The sequence below is a fragment of the Rhinatrema bivittatum genome, chromosome 2, assembly GCF_901001135.1.
Source record: "Rhinatrema bivittatum chromosome 2, aRhiBiv1.1, whole genome shotgun sequence".
NCBI lineage: Eukaryota > Metazoa > Chordata > Amphibia > Gymnophiona > Rhinatrematidae > Rhinatrema > Rhinatrema bivittatum.
This window is the reverse complement of record NC_042616.1, coordinates 376717858-376733334: the sequence shown is the minus strand read 5'-3', so window position 1 is coordinate 376733334 and position 15477 is coordinate 376717858. Positions and strand designations below refer to the sequence as shown.

At 43.7% G+C, this 15477-nt stretch overlaps 2 protein-coding genes across 6 annotated transcripts in view; one reads left to right on the top strand and one right to left on the bottom strand.

Moving 5' to 3' along the window:
- The window catches only part of ABITRAM (actin binding transcription modulator), a 124518-nt gene that overhangs the window by 77784 nt on the left and 31257 nt on the right, over positions 1-15477 (bottom strand). For all 5 annotated transcript variants that reach the window (XM_029589987.1, XM_029589984.1, XM_029589986.1 and 2 more), the window contains one exon: positions 12539-12648. In XM_029589987.1, the coding sequence (XP_029445847.1) occupies positions 12539-12611 (73 nt within the window). In that variant the 5' untranslated portion in view covers positions 12612-12648. The remainder of the gene's footprint in view (positions 1-12538; positions 12649-15477) is intronic.
- Positions 204-5743, top strand: LOC115084735. The gene is made up of 2 exons (XM_029589982.1): positions 204-2508; positions 4315-5743. The coding sequence occupies exons 1-2, from the start codon at positions 1441-1443 to the stop codon at positions 4321-4323; spliced, it is 1077 nt and encodes a 358-aa protein (XP_029445842.1). The 5' UTR covers positions 204-1440; the 3' UTR covers positions 4324-5743.

The following is a 15477-nucleotide window of genomic DNA, read 5'->3' as shown; positions in this document are numbered from 1 at the left end:
GTGAGGATCTTTGCTTAACTACTGAGACGGATAGGCTCCTTCCTCCTATTTATCAGAAGGTTCAATTGGTAATTTTTACTGATGGTTCTGCCACACCCTCGGGTGACTATCTTACTGCATTTTTTGCTGGTGCAGCTAATGTTATTTTAACTCCTAATAAAAGGGGTCGGTGGAAAGTCTTTGCCACACATACTTGGCGATTAGGTGATATGAGTTCACAGCAGGCGGAGCTGATTGCCTTTCAAAAGGCTTTGACACATATTGAGCAAACGCCCAATTTGGATCCTGAAAGATCCGTTATGGTTTGTTCTGATTCTACATATGTGGTGTCTGGGTTTAATTCACATATGAAAGTGTGGGAAAACAGTGACTTTTTAGATGTTACAGGCAAGCCTATTGCACACAGAGCTCACTGGAGATTAATTTTTTCTATTTCACAGAAACTTACTGTGCAGGTGCTTGTCTTGCATGTGCCTGCTCACCAGACCGTGGGCTGGTACTCTCGTTACAATTCTTTGGCAGATGAAGCAGCTAAATTGGCTGCCTCTCAGCAAGAGATAACTGTAAGGGCACGTCTTGCTAGGCATGGCTCCTTACATTTGAATGCGGCTACTTTGTGCCAGCATTCAGATGGGGTTTTGACTAGAAGTCAGGCAAAGAAAATGGTCAGTGACTGTTTGGATTGTCAGCGCACAAATCCCAAACGGACTGGACACCCTTATGTTGAAGGGACACTTCCACGGGGAATTAGACCAGGGCAGGTGGTCTATATGGATCATGTTGGTCCCCTTACTTCTTCCCGTGGTTACAGACATATTTTGGTTGTACTTGATTCCTTTACTGGCTTTGTGTTTCTATTTGCACAGAAACGCATTACTGCTATTGTGACTGTTAACCGTCTGGCTATTGTATTTGGTATTTTGCCTTTTCAGTTTCTTTGCACAGACGGCGGTCCAGCCTTTAAAAATGCTGAGGTTGAGACCTTTTGTGCTGATCATAGCGTTACTCATCGATTCTCCTACCCACATCGTCCAGAATCTAATGGAATGGTTGAAAGGATTAATGGTGAGGTTAAGCGTAGTCTGCAAATTTTTGCATTGCAATCTAACCCCAGTAATTGGTACCTTCATCTTCCGGAGATCCAAATCCGGATTAATAGTACCATCACTGCCAATCATGAAGCTCCCGCTATGTCTCTCTTTGGGTTCTCTATGCTTGAAAATATGGCCTCCTCAGAAGCTATGGTTACTTCTGACAAGGCCTCTCGGAGTCCAAATCCTTTTCAGATTGGTTCCGTAGTTTTGAGCAAAACGCATGTTCGTGGCTCTTTAGAACCATACTGGTCTAATCCCTTTATTGTTACAGAATTTCTAGGTGACTCGGGACTGTTGCTTTCTGACTCTGAGGATCCAAAGAATAGGAAAGTTGTGTCCATTAGAGATGTCAAGTTGGTATCCGAGACATTGGGGTTTTCCGGTACCAGAGCCTCGGTTCAACCCCCAGCCTCTGCTGCATCCGCAGTTTCCGCTGATGCCAATGGGTCAGGAGGATCTACCGCTGCCCAGCGCTCCCACTGCTCCAGCAATTGATGTCATTCTCAGCGGTGACATGGCTGTGCCTACCCCGGAGCAGGAAGATCAGGTCGTTCTCAGTGTAGCTTGTCCCGCATCTGAGCGTCCTCCATGTTTCACTCGCTTTCAGCAGAAGCTTTTGCTTGCATGCTGTATGGTTTGTTCCCCAATCAGTACCTTTTTGCATGCTGTGTTTCTTTTTTACAGACCTTATTGTAAGTATGTTATTGCTTGCTGGGTGCTTTTAATTATTGCATCTCCTATCTCACTATTTTATCTCTTATCTAATACCCAGCTGCATTCCACCTTTTCTCCCGCAGCTTCACAGGAGCTCCGTTATTCACACTCACATGTCAGTAAGCGCTCACCTTCTGAGCCTTTGTCTCTTCTGGCAGTGCCTTTGCCTTCTGGTGTTATTCTTGTTCCATACCATGGCTGGCTGGTGCAAGATCCTGTTTTATTGCATATTGATGTTCCTTTCAGGTTTTACACTCACCAGGTTTGGCAAGGCATCTCTCCGGAGTCCCTGCCTGCGGGTCTAGAGTCCAGACTTGTTGCTCTGTTTCTGCAGCTGGAGCGTTCCTCCCTGCAGCTTTCTTCCATCACTTCGGAATCTCCTCTTGATGGCTTCCGTGCAGAGTTCTGTTCGATTAGATATCAGAACTTGTTCCTGGGTTTCAGAGCAGTGAGTGTCAATCTTACTGGGATCCTTGAAACTCCATCCTGGAAACTGCAGCACTGCTCTCAACCACATATTGGTGCTTCTGAACAGTTCCAGCGGCTGTTTGCCCTTCGTCCTTGTTTTCATAATGGATCTTGTGCCTGCATCAATCCCCTTTCGAAGGTGCCTCTGGAGGACTCCTTGTCTGGCTCTAATTATGAATTTTCAGGTTTGATTAAAGGTCTCATTTTCTCCTGGATGGACATCTTTCCTGAGGTAACTCTTTCTTACGCTAATTATTCCACATGGGGGGGAGAGGATACAGGATTCCCCCTTCCAATGATTAAGGACTCTCTTTCTTATGTTTGTAGACTACCTTATGAAATTCTGTTTTTAAATAGTACACATTATCATGTCTTTTGTGATGAATTACCTGTCTCTTTTACACATTGGCGTGGAATTTCTTTTTATAATTTATCTTTGTGGAATAATGCGTGTGGGAATAATCCATTCTTTTGTACCCGTTCCTCGTCCACCCAGAAGAATTGCTTTTGTTGCCCTAGTTGGCAATATCAGGTTAATCTTTGTAATAAAAGGTTTTCTAATAGGGTATGGGGACCCTTCTTTACTCAGGAGGCTAATTTTTTTCAAAATGCACCTGTGCTAGGCCGGTCTTTGACCGCTGCCTGTATCAGGGGTTTAGCTGAGGGGTTAAATGACACTGAGGTTACTTCTGTGTTAGATTTAATTGTACAGACAAAATGGCTGAATGACTCATTTCCCTTGCCCGCTTGGGTGATGAGAACAGCCAACAGAAAGCGCAGGAATGCTTTGAAACAGGAGGTTCAAAATACATTCCTTAATCTTAATGATAGAATTAAAACTGCTATAAAAGGTATTCAATCCAATGAATATCAGCTAAGAGCAGGTATTTTTCAATTAAGGGATTACTTAGCTCAAACCTTACAGTTAGGGATTGATGCCATATCCACAACTGATGAGAAAATACAGGTTCTAGCAAGAATAGAACAGCTTACTCACTTTATTGATGGTCTTACTTCCCCAAAACCCAAATGGGGAGACCTTCAATTGGGAAAAATATTAGAGGAAATAAACCTCACAGCTGAGCAAATTCAGTATGCCCATGTTGAGGCTTCACAAGTTATTTTGCAGGTCAGCAAACATGAAATGGGAAAAGAACCATGGGCAACCTTAGGTTCAACCCTAGTACAAGGGGTCAGACGTATCTTTCTCCCAATCACTACCCAGGTCTATAAACGTTGCTGGGAAATCCAGAACTTTGGTCAGTTCTTGGAAAGCTCAAATGGAAGCAATACCTGGATTAAAACAATTAAAATCTTTGAACCAACCCACTTGTGTATTAATAATGCTGGTTATCACTGGATCATAGCACAAGGTTGTCACAAAGTTCCTGTAACTGTGTGTAATTCCCTGGTGCAGGTCTCTAATACTTGCCTCACACTAGAGGGAGAAGCTGATTGTCCTCTAGAACCGAATCCCGGTCCTCTAGTAGAAGTTTTTTTGAAATTACCCAATGGATCTTATATCCTTCGGTCAAACAAAGCACAGTGTGGGTTTCAACCGGGAATATTGTATTTAGTTACTGCACTATCTGTCATTAAGTGTGGACCGTGGGAATTTTTTCCTACACTTAGTGCCCGGTTAACTGAAACAATAAAGTACATGGAATTTAAACCAGTACAATTCACTGAGTTAAAAATGTTATTGACTCATGTTTTAAATGTAAATGTATTATTAAGAAATTTGTCTTCACTTTGGTTAATGTCAGAGGATGAGTTTTTACAGCATCTGAGAATGATAGAACTAACAGCTAGTGAATGGGAGCTGATCCTAGACGAGCTACTGAAGCCAGAGGTATTTTCAAATGCCCTGGGTCGTGCTTTTTCTGGATTAGTGGGTGGAATAGCTAAAACAGCTGTTGGTGTAGTTAAAACCATAATGGAAGGGGCAGGTGGACTCCTTCATGACTTAGGGATCAATTTATTCCCATTAATCCTGGGAATCATAGTAATAATTGGTGTTCTTTTCTTCTGTCTTAAGAGAAATTAGAACGAAGAGCAGCGAACCAGAAATGGCAGGTGTAAACTCAAAGATACATATTCCAGCTAATCCTAGGAAGAATGCGATGATTGTCTGCCTGGGACCTGATCTCATAAATGAGTATGCTGATTATGGAAGCTGGATGTATTCAGAAAACAATCCTGATACATGTGCACCTTATTATCTGCATAAAAACTGTGATATTTTATTTAAGTTCCCACAATATTCCTATTGCTGGACTTGGCCAAGAAGACTGGCATCTGTTCGTGAAGCACTACGAAGAACCTTGAGTGCTCACATTTGTCAGTGTGCTCCCTGGGAACTTGTGCCCTGCTACTTCAATATCTACTCTTTGGCAGAATATCAATTAGGATATGGACATGGCCTATCAAATGCCAATCCTGTTGCTTCAGATGGAAATTCAAGAGCCTCCAGCCCGGGGTTAAGCTCGAATTGGTTTCCAGTACCTAGTCCACCGTCTTTTGTGACGGATGAAGAATTAGATCCAATACACCTTGCTCCGGCTAATTCTCTAACAGACGAAGGACAAGACTTTATGCTTTGGCTGAATGCAGCTCTCTCCTCTGAGGATGATCAATCAGTCATTCTCCAACATCAGCAACCAAATCCTACTCAAGATTCTGCTCCGACTAGACCAGCAGTGGAAGGCGAGCAAACAGATTCCAATATCTATAATTAGTCAGACTGACTTCACAGATATCTGAAACGTCTGATCCGGCTGGATCTACTGAGAACTGTGAATAACTGTCTATTATTGACTGGACTGGTATGTGTCTTATTCAAAATGCACCTTGCCATTTCAGGATCGTAGCTCATCAATTGGTAAGTATAATAGGCATTTAATGCCCACAGATCCCTATACATGATGGAATCAGTGATGACACATCACAGATTTCTGACCCATAGAGATTATTTTAATTATGAACCCTCATCTTACTTGACTGGATGAGCAGCTTCAAATTTAAAATTTACATTCCCTGGGTATGAATGTTCTCTATTTCCCATAAGGAAATATTGAGAAACTCTTTATATCTGGTTATTATTAGAAACTAACTCAGATTTGTCAACTCATATCTCTTTATATTCAATTTGGTAATGTAACCAATTTTTATTACACTTGTATTATTACATTTGATTTTCACTTGTATCTATGCAATGTTGAGCACTGACACAACTTATTATATGTAGTTTATTGTGTGATTATTTTCCCCCAGGCTTATTGGTGCCTTACTGATTTATATGTACCTAGCTATGTCTAGTATTTGTTTTACTGACTCCATGGGGGGGTGTCAGAAAATATCTTAATATTTTGTGCTTTATTGATAATTACTTATATTTAGTGAAGTCAGTAATCAATTAGCCATAAAGAAACATGTTAGCATTTAATACCCATAAGCCTTTACTTTTAAAAGCCATGACATTGGTCATGGCTGTGCTGAAAAAGCTTCAGCACATAGCTTTCACCTTTCCCCTACTTAAAACCTCAAGATTTCACCTTTGTCCCACTTTCAGACTTTGAGAGTACAGTTGTTTACCACTTTCTCTTATCTCAAGTAAGAAAGCACCTGCATTTTATGACATTGAGCATCCTAACGCAGGTGTCATGATTGACCACCCTAAAAAACAGATGGCCAGCCAATTAAGTGTGACAGAAGGGAGTGAAAAAGATTTTCTCTTAGAACTACAAAAGAAATCCAATTAAAAATCAAAAATGGGCGAAGCTATAAACAGAATAAAATTTAGATGTGTTGATGGAAGTGTAACAGCGACCCTGGATCAAAGGGTCTTAAGTGTATAAAACAGTGGCAGTTTGAGGGAGAGGGAGAGGTGCTACTTAGACTTTCTTCGCACGTGATTGAGAGAGACACAGAGCGGGGTGCTTCAGATAAATTGGTAAATATAATTTTTATTCAAGTATATGAGAACCTTTAAATTGCTATTGTTTCTACATTGGCAGATGTATTAGAAATGTATTAATTTCTAAAAAGATGACATTAATAGACATTTATCTGATATTAATAATTTCAATTTCCTTATTAATGGTTCTTGCATTGATTGTAGGATATACTCAGGTAAAATTAAGATTTGAACATAAAAGTGATTCTTAGTCATTTAGAGATATTTATTCATGCCTTTCTGTATCTGTGAAATAAAGAAAATATTTTTACAATAAACTGACTGGTTTATTTATGCATGATGTGCTGCAAGAATTAAAGGTTAATAAAAAATTTCTGTGGTAGATTCGAACACACCTCTGAAAGTAAACTTTTTGTCTCAAGGCAGAAAGGGTAGGGAAATAGAAGTGGAAGTGGGATATTTTATCCAGGCAGGATTCCCTGGTTTTAAATTCTGCTAAGGGTAGAAGCCTCAATACTTCCATTCAAAATTTACCACACGGGAACACGGAGAGGAGAAGGTGCTGTGGCCAGAGATGGACTAAGGCATCCACTCCCTCTGCGCCGTGCTCTCTTCTGCGAATGAAGAATCGTGGTACCTTCACGTCCAGGTGGGGGGTCCCCCATCAACTAAATAGAAGTACCACTGCCTCCTTGGAGAGTTCCCACTCCCCGGGATCTATGCGTTGACGGCTCAAGAAGTCAGCTTGAACATTGTCCACTTCTGCGATGTGGGAAGCCACTAGGTGGGAGAGGTGGATCTCCGCCCATGCCATCAACCTGTCCGTCTCCTGAGAAATGTGACGACTCTTTGTTCCCCCTTGACAATTGATGTATGCTACAGTAGGTGCTTTGTCTGACAGTATCTGAACCGCCCGACGATGGACGAGGGGGAGGAAACGCTTCAACGCCAGATGTACCGCTCTGGCCTCCAAGCAATTGATCGGCCAAGTTGCTTGTAACGCCATCCACTTCCCCTGTGCCAATTTCGTCTGACACACCGCTCCCCAGCCGGAAAGACTGGCGTCTGTAGTGACAATCACCCACTGTGGGATCTCCAAGGTTACCCCCTGAAACAAATGATCCAGATTGAGCCACCAGGCCAGATTGTCCTTGGTCCTCTCCGAAAGTGGTAGGTTGGCCTGAAACTCCCGAGACATTGGCTTCCAGCAGGAGAGCAAAGCTCTCTGCAAAGGACGCATATGCGCAAAAGCCCAAGGAACCATATAGATAGTGGAAGCCGCAGAGCCCAGAACCTGGAGATAATCTCAAGCTGTGGGAAGAGAGAGGCAAGTGAGGGATGAGTGCCTGGGCCCGGACCGGGCACAGGAGTACCTTGCCCACGGCTGTATCGAAGCGTGCTCCCAGGAAATCCAGAGATTGAGATGGAGTAAGGCTGCTCTTGGAGAAATGGACTACCCATCCGAGGGATTGAAGGAGATGCAACACTCTGTCGATCGCCTGCTGACACTGGACCAGGGACTTTGCCCGAATGAGCCAGTCGTCCAAATAGGGGTGGACCAGAATTCCCTCCCTTCTGAGGGCAACCGCCACCACTACCATTACTTTTGTGAAAGTATGGGGAGCGATCGCCAGGCCAAAGGGCAGGGCCTGATATTGAAAATGATGTCCCAGAATCTTGAAGCGAAGGAAGCGCTGATGTGCCTTGAGGATGGGAATGTGAAGATAAATCTCTATCAGATCCAAGGAAGCCAGAAATTCTCTGCGGTGCACCGCCGCTATCACTGAGCGCAAGGTTTCAATCCTGAAGTGTGGAACCCTGAGGGCTTTGTTGACCATCTTGAGATCCAAGATCGGGCGGAAGGAGCCCTCCTTCTTGGGGACTACAAAGTAGAAATAATGGGGGGACCCCTCTTCCAGAGGAGGTACTGGGAGAATTGCTCCAAGGGCCAGAAGCCTGTCGAGTGTCTGACGTACTATGTGCTGTTTCTTTAGCAGTCTGCAGGGAGAAAAGAGGAATCTGTCTCTTAGAGGTCAAGCAAATTCTAAAGCTTAGCCGTGCCTTAGAATATCCAGGACCCACTGATCCGAGGTAATCTTGACCCACTCCTCGTAGAACAGGGAGAGCCATCCTCCTATCCTGGGGATCAAGGAGTGGGCTGGCACGGCTTCATTGTGAAGACTTGGAAGCTGCCCTCTGGGCAAGACTATCCCGGGCCGGCCTCCGGCCTCGAAAGGAATGAGACCAGGACTAGAAACGTGAAGAAGGCGGACAATGTGCAGCCGGTCTTTTTTACGAAAATGTTGTTGACTCCGGAAACGGCTTCTGGTGGAACTGAACGTCCTAGTAGCCTGCGGCCGATCCTCCAGCAGCTTATGCACCTTATTCTCTCTGAAGGACTTGATAATCTGATCCAGATCATCTCCAAAGAGTGAAGGGTTGAGATCCCAACTGTGTCTTGGAGGAGGAATCCGCTGACCAGTTGCGGAGCCAAAGGAGGCGTCTGGCCGAGACTGCTGAAACCATAGATCTGGCCAGAACTCAGAGGTGGTCATAGAGAGCATCTGCTCCATACACTATCATGACCTCCAGGCAGTCTGCCTGTTGCGCTTCTTCAGGAGGAAGCTCCTGTGTACTGAGCAGCTGTTGGACCCATCTGAGAACTGCTTGTTGCGTGAGGGAGCTACAGATCGCCACTCTGACACCCAGAGCGGACACCGCGAACACTCTCTTGAGATACACTTCGAGCAGATCCTGCAGAGATACACTATCCTGCAGATCTCGCAGAGTGGCACCTCCAGTCACTGGAATGGTTGTTCTTTTTGTCATAGAAGATACAGCTGCGTCCACTTTGGGAACCTTGAGGAGCTCCAGAAAATAGTCTGGGAGAGGATATAGTTTATCCATAGCTCTACCCACCTTAAGGGAGACCTCAGGGGAATCCCATTCCCTGGACAATAATTGAAGAAGCATAGGATGAGAAGGAAGAGACCTAGTCAGTGGATGTAGACCTGCCAGCACGGGGGTCCCCCTTCTTCACCGGTGGAGTAGGCCCTGGAGGATCCTGTGGAGCCTCAATATTCAATTCCTGCAGGACATATGGGATGAGAGGGTCCAACTCATCCCTCTGGAAGAGACACAGTACTCTAGGATCATCCCCTTCCATCTGAGTCATAGGAGAGGGCTCATCCAGGTCTGGGTCCGGAAGAGGGCCCTGGGGAGGAGGATTCAAACTCCCCGAAGGATGATGGACCACCCGGACCCTGGAAGTACCTTGGGGAACCCCTTCTCCTGGGGCCCCTACTCCCTGAGGGCCCCCCCGTAGGACCTCGGGGGATCAGCCATCCTGCTTACCTTAGGAGGAGGAGGCCCTGATGCTGAATCCTGCTGCTGACCCAATCTGGCCAGATAAGCATTATGTAGTAAAAGCACAAAGTCAGTCTAAAAAGGAGGTGGCCCCGAGGAAGGCAGTGAGGGGGGTCCCCTGCAGGTGAAAAAGGGTCCAGAGGATGAACGGGTGTCAGAATCGGATGCAAAAGTGAAGAATCGGCGTCAGGATCCTCTCCTGGCTGCACAGGAGCAGCCGGCTCGGCACCCAAGATGGCCGCCGTTCCCGCGTTGGGCGGGATCAGGGCCGGCTTCTGTCTCTCGAGGCGCACCTGAGAGCGCGAACCCGATCGTCCTGCCGGCCACGAGGGACCCTCCCCACCAGGGAGGCACCTCGTGCAGATCCCCGCACGGGAGAGCCGTGAACCGGACTCTCTGCATGCACAGCACCTCGAGGACCGCGGCATGGGGACGGGGGTGGAGCAGCCAAAGAATCAGCTGATATGTAGCTGCGAGGAGCAGGTAAAATCTTCCACTTCAGCACTACTCTCTCTCTCTCCTCGACCTTTTTTTTTTTTTTTTTTTTTTTTAAACGACACAGAAGAATATCGCATCTCTGTGAAAGCTACCCAGAGGCAATCAGCTTCTCAGGGCAGCGGGTCGGATCACAGCATGGGGGGAGAGGTTGGACCACCAACTTGCACTCCGGAGAGACTGACACAGTAAATCAAGCCTGCAAAGTTAAAAAGTAATAACAACTTACCCCCGCAAGGCATACACAGTAAGGGGAACTGTAAACAGTTCTGCCTGCAAGTTACAGATTGCTTGACCTTAATCAAGAAGCTGACTTATCTATATATTTTTTTTTTTTTTTGTAAAAACTAGACTGTCAACCTTGATCCATCCAAGAAAATAAGGAAGCCAAGAAATTAGAGAAAAGATCACTAAATCTAGCTTTCCAGAATTCTTAGTGGGGAACTAAAGTTCAGCCACTCATCTGCTGGAGTCAGAAGAATACTGAAGGGTAACAGAGAGTGCACTAGCTTATAAGGGAGCACCCTTCGAAGTTTTCTCTGACTCCATCTGCTGGAAGGGGGACATAACCCACTGTCTGGACTGATCAGGGAATGTCTTATTTTAGATTGTTTTGACTGTTTATTGTTGACATATTTGTTTTATTATATTCTTTGTAATTATGTATGTTATCATGCAAATTGCTTAGAGCTCTTGCACAAAGCGATTAAAGAATTTTAATAAATAAGCAAACATGGGGGTAACCTGCACAGCGCAGCAGATACTGCCATAAGAAGCTTGCTGGGCAGACTGGAAGGACCATTTGGTACTTTTCTACCATCGTTACTATGTATGTTATAGACTACATACAAAATTCCCTTAGTCAATCTCTTTATTCTACACAGAAGATAACAAAAATCATTCAAACTCAATATCCACTTTAATGGAAATACTTCAGTTTTTTTCTATATAAATGATGAGTAATTCTGTTCTGCTATATCCGAGCACAATAAATGCATGTTTTCTTTCTGTTTTATGTGGAGTATAAATGATCAACACTGAATAATATTTGCAGGAAGATGGATCAGATTTTCAGATAAGAAAAAGCTGTCTGATACAAAAAAGAATCCCTGAACTTGATAAAGACATTAAGATATAAATCTTTCTTGCAAAACTGTCCACTATATACAGATACAATTTTTTGGGTGTATTTCTATGCAAAGTTTAAATGTGTTAAACTGAGTAATATTATTAAAGGAAAAATGTTTATAGCCAGATGAAATGACACTTAACTGCTTATTTTAAAGAGGGATAAATGGCAGAATAAGCCTATCTGCTGATGTGGACATTATGCTGTGCTGATGTTTGATGCTGAATCCTTGGGTTTGGTTTACACTCATTGTGCTTTTAATACGAGTACCTATTCTGTGCATTTGTAAAATTAAAAACATTTCTTGTCTTTCATCTATTTGCTGTGGTAATGTGGTATTTGAGGGCTGCCTTAGTAGTGTTTATATGAAGATTACCCATTGGTTTCCCTTGAACACCCTTTTGTGGTACATTCCATGACCAAAGCAAACTTAGCTTGAATGTGGCCAAAATGAAGTATTTAGTACTGTTGCCGCAAAACTTAATTATGGGATATATTTATCAAACCATGTCGTTCAAAGTGTATTATTTACCATGGCTACCATTGTTACAATGGGCATATTTACTAATAATGTGTTAATGTGCGATGCAGTTTGCTATACCCCTATTATTGTCTGAATTTTGTTAATATGTTTGAAAGGGTTGGTTTTTTTTTTAAGAACTAACATGGGCTCAGTACTGATGAATTAGAATCATTTGCTCTCCATGCAGGACCTTCAGTAAAAGTGGTTTTCTCTGATATATTATTGGCAGGAGTTTCAACTGCTGTGTCATTTTCGAATATTGGACCTTGTGGTGCATTTTGACAGATTTGAGCTGGTTTCTGCTTTATCTATGAAAGACATTAGCAAACGCTATTATTAACCATAAACAAAAATTTTATAGTTTGGAGTCAGCCAAATCACTTCGGAAGCTCAGTGGGACATTGTGTTCATCTTCTCCAAAAGTGGAAAATTAAAGACAATCCATAAGCATCATTGTTGCTGCTCAGATCAGATATGAAATGATTATAGTCTATGCCTGCTCACAGGCAAACTACTGTTCCACTAAGGAAGTGATCAAATGGTTTATAGATTTCACCCTAGCATTAGATTTGTGCACTCATCATGTGTTAGGAGAAGACTGACGTACTGTCATTTAAACTCTGTTAAAGTGTCACTCTTTGCCACAGATCCTGGAGACTGGCAATCAAAGCAGAACTTGCAGACCAAAGAAACCAAATCCATTCTCCCACCAGATTCTATATAGCACTGGGAAGTTTTACATAAGACTTGCCAACAAAGTATATCCCTTTTACCATCACAGTAACTAGGCAAACTGTGCACTCAATTCTGTGCTATTCACAGACCTTACTTACCTGCTTTGTACCAGCGAGTGAAATAACGATCCGTTAAACAGGGAACTTCAGGAGTCTGATGTTCTTCAGCCATGTTGATGCCTTCAAGTTCATGGGATTCACTTTTTCACCTACCCAACAAAGAATTAAAACAAATTACACTTCACTGCCACTCTATGGCTCTCAGATACAACAACATTAAGTAAAATAAAGAAAGATTGAAATACAAGTCTAATAGTAAAACGGTATTTATACTATTATGTAAAAATAGTCTGCTGATGTAAGATGAGCTTGGAAAAACTCAGACTTTGCAGTGAACATGATCAAATAGTCTTTCACTAATTATGGATCTTTATAAATAAACCTGGAAATTAAACAGATTGGAATAAAGCCTAGATTAGATTAATCATTGACAGACAGCTGCTCAGGACCTCAATCTCCTTACGGTCTGCAGCTTTCAGGCCTGTTAAAATTGCATCTCCTTAAATAAAACTTCACGATAAATCCAGAATCGGACTTAGCACTATTCAACATGTTGAAAAGGCTATACTGGCAGGGGTTATACAGAGGGAGTGGGCATTTTTTTTTCCAGGCTGTATTGTCCAGAATGTGCACACTGTGCGATCCCTCTGAGTTATAGCCTAGCACTGTGTCCCTCAGACCCTTCCTACTCTTGCCTCCCCAGCCTAGTCCAATATGCATATCTTCCTCTTTGTGCTCAGTCACAGGACTCTGTCTTTATTGTCCAGCGCATCCCAGGTCAGCAGCTACCAGGCTCCCATCGTCTGAGGGGGTTCTCTCTACACCATTTGATGCATTCTGAGCTGGCGGCCACAGAGACTCAGATGTCCTCTGCCAATTTGCGCAGGTGGATTAGTCTGACCATTGCAGTGAACCGAAGGGCTCCAGGGATGTATACCTCTGCTCAGCACCCCGGGTGGCTGCTTCTTGGCTAGCAGCTTACATGTGGCCAAGCTCCAGAGTTGCCGTTTGTTTCCTCCCCTATACAGCACCTCCATGCAGTACACACCGGGCTACTTCAGACAAAAGGGTCAAGGACAAACAGATTTTTGGATACAACTACCACATAAAGTGTTTATTTTCTTTTCAGAAAGAATGCCTAAAAAACAGGTTAAGAAAAACAGAAGTGGTTCTAGAAATGAACTTAAATGTGTTGACTACCAGCTATCATATGCAATATACATCAAAGCTGAACTCTTACTCAGAAAAGCAAGTATTATTACAACTTATCGGGCAACACCTGCGACTAATATCCTCTGGCAACCTCCTAGCTCTGGGCCCAAATTGGAAGGCCTACCGGACACGATCAGTGTACCTTACACCTTTGGTATAAATGGAAAGCCTTCAGGTGGTGGGGTCCAAGGTGGGGTCGGTCCTTTTTTCCCCCTTTCACTCTGGGTCATTCTTGGGGGGGTACAGCTCACGCAGGTCTTTGCAGATTGGTTGGCTAAGGGTCTTTATAATTTATAGTCACTTCTGGGAGCACTCCTCGTGGGTGACGTTTCTCCACTCTCCAGGCCCGGCATTAGACTTACCTCAGGGGGATTTCTATCGCTACTCCAAACTAATGAGTTACGCAAGAGCGACCCATATTCCCGGGATTTACTCCAGCCAATTGGTCTCTTTGAGAATTTCTGCCGAGCGGCTGACAAAGTACAGCACTTAATGTCCAAAATTTATAAGCTGCTCCTTCAGGGTATGGGACGCGTCCAACATACCTGTCCGCCTGGGAGGCTGATCTGGGGTCCCCGCAGGGTGCCGACTTTTGGGACACTATCTTTACAGTGGGGTGTAAGGGTCTTATCTCAGCCTCCTACTTGGAAAATAGTTTTCAAACTCCTTTATCTGTGGCATTATACCCCCGCCTAAACTCCATAAAATTTATTCCACGGCCTCGGATCGGTGCTGGAGGGGTTGTGGGGAAGTGAGGTTCCTTTTATTCATATGTGGTGGGAGTGTGCTGCTGTTTCCCAGTTTTGGCAGGGACTGGCTTGTGTGGCTTTCAGACATATTGCATGTTTCTATTACTCTAACCCCATAGTTGCCCTGCTTAACTCAGACTATCCACAGCTCGACACGGCCTTACAGCGTTTTTGTTAGATTGGTGGTCACCTCTGCTCGATGTGAGATAGCTTTACACTGGAAGTCTCAGGGTTGTACCTACATTATTGCAGGTTCAGTCACGGGTGGGCAAAGGTTTGTACCCTTAGTAAGATTACGGCGCACCGTCGGAAACAAATAGGGGCTTTTCAGCGTACCTGGTCTTTATACCTAACATGGCAACAACAACAGAAGAAGATATGATTTCCTTTTATGTTTGATTTTTCTCTTATGTTATTTGTTCATACTACCTTTGCAGGAGCTCCCAGGGATGGTAGGGGAGAAGGGTGGGGGGGTGAGGGGTGAGGGGAACAGAAGGGGGGGGGATATGTTTACACAATAACTGAGAAAAGCAGAGAATCTGTTGTAAGTCTTTATTGCATCTATTCTACTGTCAATTTTGTTATGGTATATGCTTCACAGATGCTGTATGGTTTTGTATTGTCGGTATTATCTTTCTCTAATAAACCTTAAATTTCAAAAAAGAAAAGCAGTATTATACCCACTTGTTAAGTTTTGAAAACTATTTAAAAAAAAAAAAAAAAAAATTCCACAAATGCTTGACTAAGGTTGCGGGATCCAGCGTAATACCATCAATGAAGTCAGTATGCTCTCTACAGGACATAACTGACAAAACAAGCCAGAGACACAAAGCTGGAGCACTTACACACAAAAGTTTATGACAGTCACGTGATGCGGTGAGCTCGCGTAGACGTACTAGCTGGAGCTTCAGTGCCATCCCCCGTAAAATCCTTAGCCATTGCCAAAGTAAGTGTCTCCAAATACTACACTTGATCTTAGCCAAAAGGCCGAAATACTAACCCTATATCCATAGATAA

What these genes read in the sequence shown, in the direction of transcription:
- LOC115084735 (XM_029589982.1), top strand. Translation starts at nt 1,441, where the DNA reads ATGTCAAGTTGGTATCCGAGACATTGGGGTTTTCCGGTACCAGAGCCT.